This window comes from Trypanosoma conorhini, assembly GCF_003719485.1.
Source record: "Trypanosoma conorhini strain 025E chromosome Unknown Tco_14.4_contig_00208, whole genome shotgun sequence".
In the NCBI taxonomy this organism is placed as follows: Eukaryota; Euglenozoa; class Kinetoplastea; order Trypanosomatida; family Trypanosomatidae; genus Trypanosoma; species Trypanosoma conorhini.
This window is the reverse complement of record NW_021704292.1, coordinates 20,066-28,161: the sequence shown is the minus strand read 5'-3', so window position 1 is coordinate 28,161 and position 8,096 is coordinate 20,066. Positions and strand designations below refer to the sequence as shown.

Below are 8,096 nucleotides of genomic sequence, written 5' to 3'. Positions count from 1 at the left end.
TGGTGACAGCATGGCCCTGCATCGCCTCCTGCCTGCGCTCAAGCCGAGCCACGCGCGCCTGCAGCTGCTGCAGCAGCAGCGCATCACCGCCGCTGTCTGGCCGCTGCGCCGCGGCCTCCACGCCGCGCAGCCGCCCCTCCACCTCACACGCCCGCTGCGAGGTGTGCTGCTCGAGGCCCTGGACGCGCCTCTCTAGTCCCGAGCGCAGCGCCTCCACTTCTTGCTCGAGGCCGCCCTGCCGCAGCTGCTGCAGGCGCAGCTTCTCCCGCAGCGCCGCCGACGCCGCCGACGCCTCTGCCGCCGCGTGCATCGCCTCCTTCAGGACGCGCAGCGTCGGCCCAGCGCGAGGGGTGCCGCCGTCGCTTCCGTCCTCGTCGTTGCTGCCGCTCTCGGGGGCGGGCCGCCGTCCCTCCTGCGCGGCGGCGGCGGCGACACGCTGGACGTCATCCATGCGTGCCGTGAGAACGCAGCGCAGTTCATCCACTTCTTGCATGGCCGCAATGATGGCCCGCTCCATCGCGGCAGAGCGCCGCTCCACCGACGCGACGCGCCGCGCCAACGCGCTCTCCTCTTGACTAACTGTGCTCATGTGTTTGTGTACGCGTCTGGACTCTGCGTGTCTGGCGTGGAGTTGGGTTGGGCGGGAAGGCGTGGGACGCCAATGACGTTTCTCCTCCCCCCACTACCTGTGTGCGTGTGCAAGGGAACGGGGGAGGAGGGAGAGCGCGCCACGACGCAGCAACAATGCAGAGGAGACACAACAAAAGTTAGCAGCCAGCGCCTCCGTTGCGCAGAAGCGTGACGTCGTCGTGACCCCCCAAAATAAGGAGGACACGCGCGGCACGGAACCGTGTCGGGTGGAGCTGTCAAAACGCACATGCAAGAGGAACGTTATGCCGCTAGAACAACGGCGGAATTGAGAGCCGCCGCCGCAAGCAGCGGTCGTAATAGCCCTGAGAGTCCGCACAGACGCACCCACATACAGACAAACAGATAGAGAGAGAGAGAGGTGTGTGCGACGCGGTCAGAAACAGATTTTCAAGGCCTTGGCGGCCTCATCGCGGACGTCGGCTGATTTGTCCTCCACCAGCAGCCGCAGGAGCTGCAGCACCACCCCGTTCTTCTCATGCTCCGTGAAGGTGACTTTGGCGGGGCGCGGGGCGAGGCCGGCGGCGGAGGCGGAGGCGGAGGCGGCCAGAATGCCGTACAGCTCCTTTGCGACGACAAGCCGCACGTTCAGCACCGCATCGTGGCCCAGCTGGTCGAGGAGCGGGAGGAGAATGGACTCCTTGTCGACGCCGAGGCGCACCGCGATGCGAAGCAGCGAGCTGCGGCTGAGGTACGTCGCCATCGCCTTGGGGGAGCTCACGACGAGAGGCCACAAGGTGTCGTTGACAAAGACGTCGTCGTCGTCGCCTTGCGGCGGCGGCTGCGGGTGGTGGAGGGAGTTCTGCCTGCCGCCGCTCCTGCTGCTGCTGCCGCTTCTGCCTCCCACGCAGGCGGCACTCAGGCGACCTCCACCTCCCACGCCGCCTGTGCCACCGCTCGACGCGGCCGCCTGCAGCTGCGAGCGCGCCGCGGAGAGTTGGGTGCACATCTTCTCCAGCGACTCCAGCGCCTGATCCCGCACCGCCTTCACCTTGTCGAAGAGGACATCCACCAGAAGCGGCAGAAGCTCGTCCTTCGCGAAGCCGTGAAGCGGGTTGACGCCGTCTTCGGCGACCACCACGCCGCTTGGGCGGCCCGCCGCGACGCTGCTCTCGCGCAGGCCTTCCTCAAGGCTGTGCGCCCCGCCCAGCGACTGCGCGGCGGCCTCCACCGCGGCCAGGGAGTTGGGGGCCAGAAACTTCACGCACATCTCCGACAGCAGCACGGCGTAGCGCTCGCGATAGCGCCAAACCTCATGCCGTGAAAGGCTCTTTAGGCAGGCAACAAGGGCCTCCTTCCGCACCTGCGCCGCCTCATCGTTTCTGCGGCCGCCGATGGCCGCCGCAAGCCTCCCCGTTTCTCCGGCGCTGCTCACAAGCAGGGCCGCCAGCTCCGACACGAGCGCAATCTGCACCGTCGGGCTGCGATCGGTGAGGAGCGTCATGAGTGACACGGTGGTGCTGTCCAGGTAGCGCAGCCAGGTGCCTTTGCCGAGGTCCTCCACGTGCAGGTCGCAGGCCGCCACCATCGCGCTCAGCGTCCGCGCGAGCGCCGAGACCCCGGCGGCGGCGCCCGAGCGCACACGCTCCTCCGGGTCACGCATGACGTGCGCGCAGCAGGACAGCACGACGTCCAAGAGCGTGGGAAGTGACCGCAGCAAGCTCTGGACGGAAAGCAGCGCCCCATGCTTGGGGACCTCCCTTCTTGCCCCCTTCCAGCTCACGGTCTCCGATTTGGTGGGGTCCGCATGGAGGCGCCGCGCAGCACCGCCCTCACGCGCCTGTGCGTCCGTGCGACGATGCGACTGCATATCAACGACCACGCCACGGGGAAACACGAGGCAAAACATGCCTTGCCCCAGCGCCCGAAACACACTCGCCGCAGCCACCGACACGATACAGCGCACCTCCTCCTCGTCGTCGTGCACGAGCCCCCTCAGAGCCCCGTCGCCCTCGGGGGCGGAGGACCACTGCTCCAGATGGAACTGAAACAAGAACTCGGTGCAGAGCTCCACAAGTGCGGGACCCTCGTTAGGGTCGTGCGTGCCGACGCGGCGCACAACTTCTAGCAGCGCCGTTGTGAGCTGTGGCAGGCGGTGCGTCGTCAGCCACCGCGTCTTCCACGCCAGCAGAGCCGCCAACCCGACGACGCAGTCGCGGTATAGGCCGCACAAATGCAACAAACGTTCCTTCTTTTCAGTCAGCGTCACCGGCAGCGTGCGTCCCACGTTGCCTTGCAAGAAGTCCTCTATCGTGTGCGGGCGCAGCAGCTCGTCCAGCAGGAGCTGCACACCATCCAGCACCGCCTCGGCGACGCCGCAGTCGTGGCACACGTCACTCTCTAGCGGCGGCATGCAATTCGGGGCCTCAGCGTCTTTCCCTTTGGTCGTCTCGTGCCGCTTTGTAATCTGCCGCCCTGCCTGCTCTGCCTCGCGATCGTCGTTACGCTCCGTCTCGCTGTCGCTGTCGCCATGGACTGCGGCGGGGGCGGCGAGGGCCTGCGCAAAAACGTCGCAGACAGAAAAGAAACTTAGCCCTTCCATCCACTCCGGGGCGCCTGTGCCTGTGCCCCGGCCTTTTTCCGCGCCGCGAGTCCAGTCGATGAGTTGCGGCAGCGAACGCAGGAGGCTCATGCGGACTACGCGGTGCATGACCGGGGCACGGCCGCCCAGGCACAAATCCCACACCTCACTCTCCGCCGCGCCAACTCCCCCGCATCCCAGTGCGATGGAGCTGTGCGTCTCCGCAGCGCCGGAGGCGGCCGCCGGGTTCCTTGTGAGAATTAGGCGGTGCTCAGAGAGAACCATCATCAAGTCCTGACGTGGCCTCTCCGCCCCACTGCAGATGGAGCGACCAACGTGTGTTCGCGTCGTGCTGAACAGAAACGTCGCAAGTTCTTCGGTGGAGCGTAGGAGGGTTGGGGTGCGCAGCGCCGGGCCGCCGTGGCGCCGCTCCATGCACTCAAACCACGCAATGCAGGAGTAGATGTTGCTGATGCAATCCACCGCGGAGCTCACCGTCGCGGCGTACTCGGACCTTAGCATGGACTCCATGAGGCCCACAAAAAGAACCCAGCGAGCGTGAAATGCTTCACGGCGAGCCGGGTTTTTGGTGTAGTCGTGCGCCGCTATTGCGCTGCCGCTGGAGGCCATCATGGGCCCCTCCGCCCCCGCCTCGGCTGCGCCCACGTCGCGGAGGAAGGTGGCAACAGCGCTGCGCATGCGGTTTGCGTAGAGGTTGATTTCAAACGGGTCCCACACTTCCGTGGTGCCACTGCTGACATGCTGCTCCGCCCGATGGCTGCTGCCGAGGCCTTCGCCTGCGCCACTCCCGCTGGAGCGCCGCAGCTCTGACCCGCCGCAGCTGCCCCCACGCGCACCGTGGCTCTTGTGGCCGCCACCGCAACCACGGGCGTCGAAGCTGAGCTTGGGCTCATCGCCCACCTCCGCCCCGTCTGGGGCGGCGTTGAGGTACTTAAGCTTCCAGTCGCGGAGGTCGAAGTGGCGCTCGAGGGGGACGCCAAAAAACACCATCGGAATCACCACCTCCGCAAGGAAGCGGCGGACACCGGCGTCGTTGCAGGCGCCCATGCGCACCAGCGCGGGCAGAAGGTCCTCCGTTGAGAGCGGCCGGCCGCGGTCGACGTCTAGCTTCTCTGCGCGGGTGTCTGCCGCTGCCGCTGCCGCCGCCGCCGGCCCCAGCAGCTGCTGGGGCCGAAAACTAAACGAGGAGGTTGCGAACTCGATGAGCGCCATGCCGGCGGCAAAGCTCAGCTCCGCATCCTCCTCCTCCAGGCAGCGCAGCAAATAGGGGACAACTTCCAGCTTGGCCCACTGGGCGCCCAACGCCTGCGCAAGGGAGGTCAGGCGGAGCACGGCCTCGTAGCGGGCCCGTTGCCGCTCGCGTGGTTCCTCGTCGAGGTCCTCGGCGCCGCCCGCGGTGAGCAGCGCCTCCTCGCGCCACACCGCATCGGCGTCGAGGTCCACCGCGCCAAACGTCGTGGGGTCCAGAACAGGAGGCTCCGCCGGGGGAAGCGGCCAATGGATGAGGTCCTCCAGGACGGAAAGCAACACCGTGTTGTTATCCATCGTCGCCCCGCTCCCTTTCTACCTCTCCCGCTCCCTCTCTCCCTTTTTGCTTTTCGTCCTTTTCTTTTTTGTTTTTGGTTGAACTTGCAGTGCGAGTTCTTCTTTCACCCCCCCTTGTTTTCTTTGCTTAAAGAACAAATATATGCCCTGCAAGGAGTTCCTATTGCAGCCGCCCGCTTGTTCGGGCTTCCGCCAGCACCAGCACCACCGCCCCCACTTCAGAAAGACGGCGGAAGGAGAGTGTGCCCAGCAATCCATCCACCCATCCGTCCACGCAGACACAACCAGCAGGGCCACCAAAGCAGCAACAACAAAACTAAGAAACCTCAGGTCACACTTAATCGCATGCATGTTTATCATAATGGAATGTGTATTTATGTTTCTGGCTTTCCGCCCACGCCCATCCCCTCCCCAGCCGCAAAGGCGGGAGAGAAACCCAGCGCGCGCGTTGGGCACGAGCATCGGTTCCCTCGTGGAGACACGCAGGGGGGAGACAGAGAGAACAACAACAAGAATACTAATAATAAAGAAGGTCGGGGGTGTGCGAGAGGCAACGTTACTGCCCGTCGAGTTTGGCGTATTGCAGCACCAGGTGTCTACCGTAAAGGTGCGTGGCCTTGAGTGTCTCCATGGCACGCTTTGCCTCCTCCTCCGAGAGAAACTCGACAAACGCAAAGCCACGATGGTTGTTCTCACGGTGTGAGGAAAACTGGTGACTCTTCCGCGGCAGCCGCACACTGCGAATCTCGCTGAAGGCAGAGAAGAGGTCCCGGATGTCGCGCTCGGTGGCCTCAAAGGGCACGTTCTTCACCACCAACTTGAGCGCGTCACAACCCGGCGGCACGTGACTGGCGCCGCGCGCCGCCGCCCCCCTACGCGCCACAACGGCGGAGGCCTTTGCCAACTCCTCCGCCTCCTCCGCCGGAGCGGCGATGGCCGCCACAACCGACGTTGCCGCCACGGACGCTGTCTTCATCGTGAGCATCGCCGTGGTCTGTTTGCTTGGCACGCACGCGAGCGTTCGCTTGGCAAAACTCTTCCCGTGCAGCCGCTGCTGCACGTACTTAAAGCTGCTCTGATCCTTCAGCGTGAGAAAGGCGCGCCCCTTATCCTGCTCAAAGGCCAACCGCTCAATGTGCTTTTCAGGCACCTTCGCAATCCGTGGACAGGAGTCCAGCAGAAACACGTAAAACTCCTCCTCCTTTGAAGCAAAGGGGATGTTCGTGATGAAGAGCGTGAAGACGGGGGCAAAGGCGGCATTGTTGCTCGGCAGCTCCTCCTCCTCCTCCTCCGCGTGCGGGGCGGCTCCGTTGGGACCGGTGCCGGTGGTGCTCACAGCCGCCTTCTTTTTCGCATCAGCGTCCGCCCGCGCCCCGTCGTCGTCGTCGTCGTCGGCGCTCGTCACGATGGCGCCAATGGGCGCCCACTCCAGGAAGAGCGGGGCGTTTTTGAACAGCTTGTACGACAGCCGCTGGAAGGCCACACGGGCGTCTTGCTGGTGGGTGTATCGGAAGAGCGCGAAGCCGCCGGCGGTCGGGAAAGCAGTGGCCTCCAGTGCCCCGTAGCGGAGAAACATCTTACTCAGCTGGGCGGCGTCGTCCGCGTCGGTGGCCTGAATGTTCTTCACGAGGATGGTTGTGTTGCTGCGCGTCTTCAGCAGGTTCTGCTGGGCGCTCTCCAGGAGGCCGAAGTCAATCCCCTCGTCACTCAACACCTGCTGAATCTCCGTCGTCAGGTATGCCTCCGCGATGGCGGCACGCACGGCGGCCCCGCGGGCCTGAACGGAGACGACGTCGCCCGAAGTCACGCCAAGCCGCTTTGCCACAGACTCCACCGCAGCGTGGCTGTTCATGTACATCGTGTTCCACACCATCGCCGAGCCGGCCTCACCGCGGCGCTCCTGCTCCTTCTGACGCTTGAATTCGCTGCCGCCCGCCATCGCCGCCGCGTCCGCGTGGCCCTCGAGCTTCTTCGTGTACGGGTCCTCCGCAGCGGCGCTGGCGCGCAGCAGTCGGCCCATGAAAACGGCCCCGCGACACAACGGCAGCGCCCGCACGGCGTCCTCCAGCCGCGCAAACTTCACAAACGCCGCGCCTTTGCTCTGCCGCGTGTCTTTGGTCAAAGGGATGTGGACCGCCTCCACAGTGCCCACGAGCGAGGAGGCGAACTGCTTCACGTCCTCCTCAGTGGCGATGTACGGAATATTTCCGAGGCGTATCCGACGGCTCTCGCGCACAATGGCCTCCTCCTCCTCCTCCTCCCTTTGGGAGACCTCTGCACGAGGTGTCTGCTCCTGCTGCTGTTCCCCGCCCACCGCCTCCTTCTCCGCCTCCGCGTCCTCTGCACGCACGCCTCCGCCCGCTTCGTCCACTGCCCCCCCTTGCCTCCCCGGGGCACTGCTCCTACCTGCGGCCGCCGTTTTATTCGCGAGTGAGGCTAAAAAATCCAAGTCGCTGACTTCGCCCAGCGCCTGTTGCCGCTCCAGTGCCCGTCGCTCCTCATCCTCCTCCCTCTCCTCCTCCGCCGCCTCGTCGTGCTGCTCCGCCTTCCCGGCACCGTGACTCTCCACGGCGTGTGCGTCGGACTCCGCCGCCTCCGGCACCAGCACCTCTGAGGTCCACGTCGGTCCGGTGGTCGCCTTCAGGCGCTGGGCGATGAACTCCTCCTTACGCTCCTTCTTCTTGCGCTGCTGCTCCTCCTCCGCCGCCTCGCCGTGCTCAGCCGCGGAGGCCTGCTGCGCCTCCTCGCGGGGGCGCTTCAGCGCCTCCCCACCGCCCTTCGCAGCCTTGTCGCCGTCGCCTGCAGCCGCCGTCGCCTCCATTTTCTTCCGCATGTTCGTCGTCACCCCGACGTCGCCGAGGCCCTTCGCCACCTCCACCCGCAGCTTCGCGCTGCCGAAGTACGTGCCGTCGAAGTGCCGGACAACGAAGTGCCCGCTGGAGGCGTTGCGAAACCCCACGAAGGCCATGCGAATCACACCCCGGCCCTTGCCGCCGGCCGGCGACCGCTTGATCACGCAGTCGGTGATCTCCAGGTGCGGCGCGGAGGGCGGCAGCGCGGCGAGGAGGTGGCGCCGCAGCTGGTCCTCCGTGCAGTCGCGCGGAAGATTCAGCACCCGCACGCGCGACATGGCCGAGGAGGCAAGACGCACCTACACAGAGAGAGAGAGAGAGTCAAACTTCCTCTGCTGCCGCCGCCGCTGCTGTTGCAGAAGAGGAGGGCAGAAGTCCACGCGCTTCTGGGTGCTGAGGCGACGAGACTAAGAGCACGTACGCCGCACCCGCCTCGCTTCGCCTTTGCCGCTTCTGCTTGGCTCCAGCGCGGGAGCACACGAGCACACAACGGGACGAGGGGGGGGGGG

At 65.7% G+C, this 8,096-nt stretch overlaps 3 protein-coding genes across 3 annotated transcripts, besides 4 other annotated features; all 3 read right to left on the bottom strand.

The window, feature by feature from the left end:
• On the bottom strand, positions 1–589 carry Tco025E_04188 (putative plectin-like protein; the record flags this gene model as incomplete). The annotated part of the gene is made up of 1 exon (XM_029371100.1): positions 1–589. A coding segment is annotated over one exon (589 nt), but the record flags the coding sequence as incomplete, so codon positions are not given.
• Positions 590–965: 376 nt separating this feature from the next.
• Positions 966–1,009: a microsatellite.
• Positions 1,010–1,024: 15 nt separating this feature from the next.
• On the bottom strand, positions 1,025–4,735 carry Tco025E_04187 (uncharacterized protein; the record flags this gene model as incomplete). The annotated part of the gene is made up of 1 exon (XM_029371099.1): positions 1,025–4,735. One exon carries the CDS (start codon positions 4,733–4,735, stop codon positions 1,025–1,027), a length of 3,711 nt encoding a protein of 1,236 aa, XP_029228840.1.
• Positions 4,736–4,741: 6 nt separating this feature from the next.
• Positions 4,742–4,774: a sequence feature (GA-rich).
• A 4-nt stretch (positions 4,775–4,778) lies between these two features.
• Positions 4,779–4,815: a sequence feature (A-rich).
• Positions 4,816–4,981: 166 nt separating this feature from the next.
• Positions 4,982–5,008: a microsatellite.
• Positions 5,009–5,291: 283 nt separating this feature from the next.
• Positions 5,292–7,865, bottom strand: Tco025E_04186 (uncharacterized protein; the record flags this gene model as incomplete). Its single annotated transcript, XM_029371098.1, has 1 exon — positions 5,292–7,865. The coding sequence occupies one exon, from the start codon at positions 7,863–7,865 to the stop codon at positions 5,292–5,294; it is 2,574 nt and encodes an 857-aa protein (XP_029228839.1).
• Between the last annotated feature and the right edge of the window lie 231 nt (positions 7,866–8,096).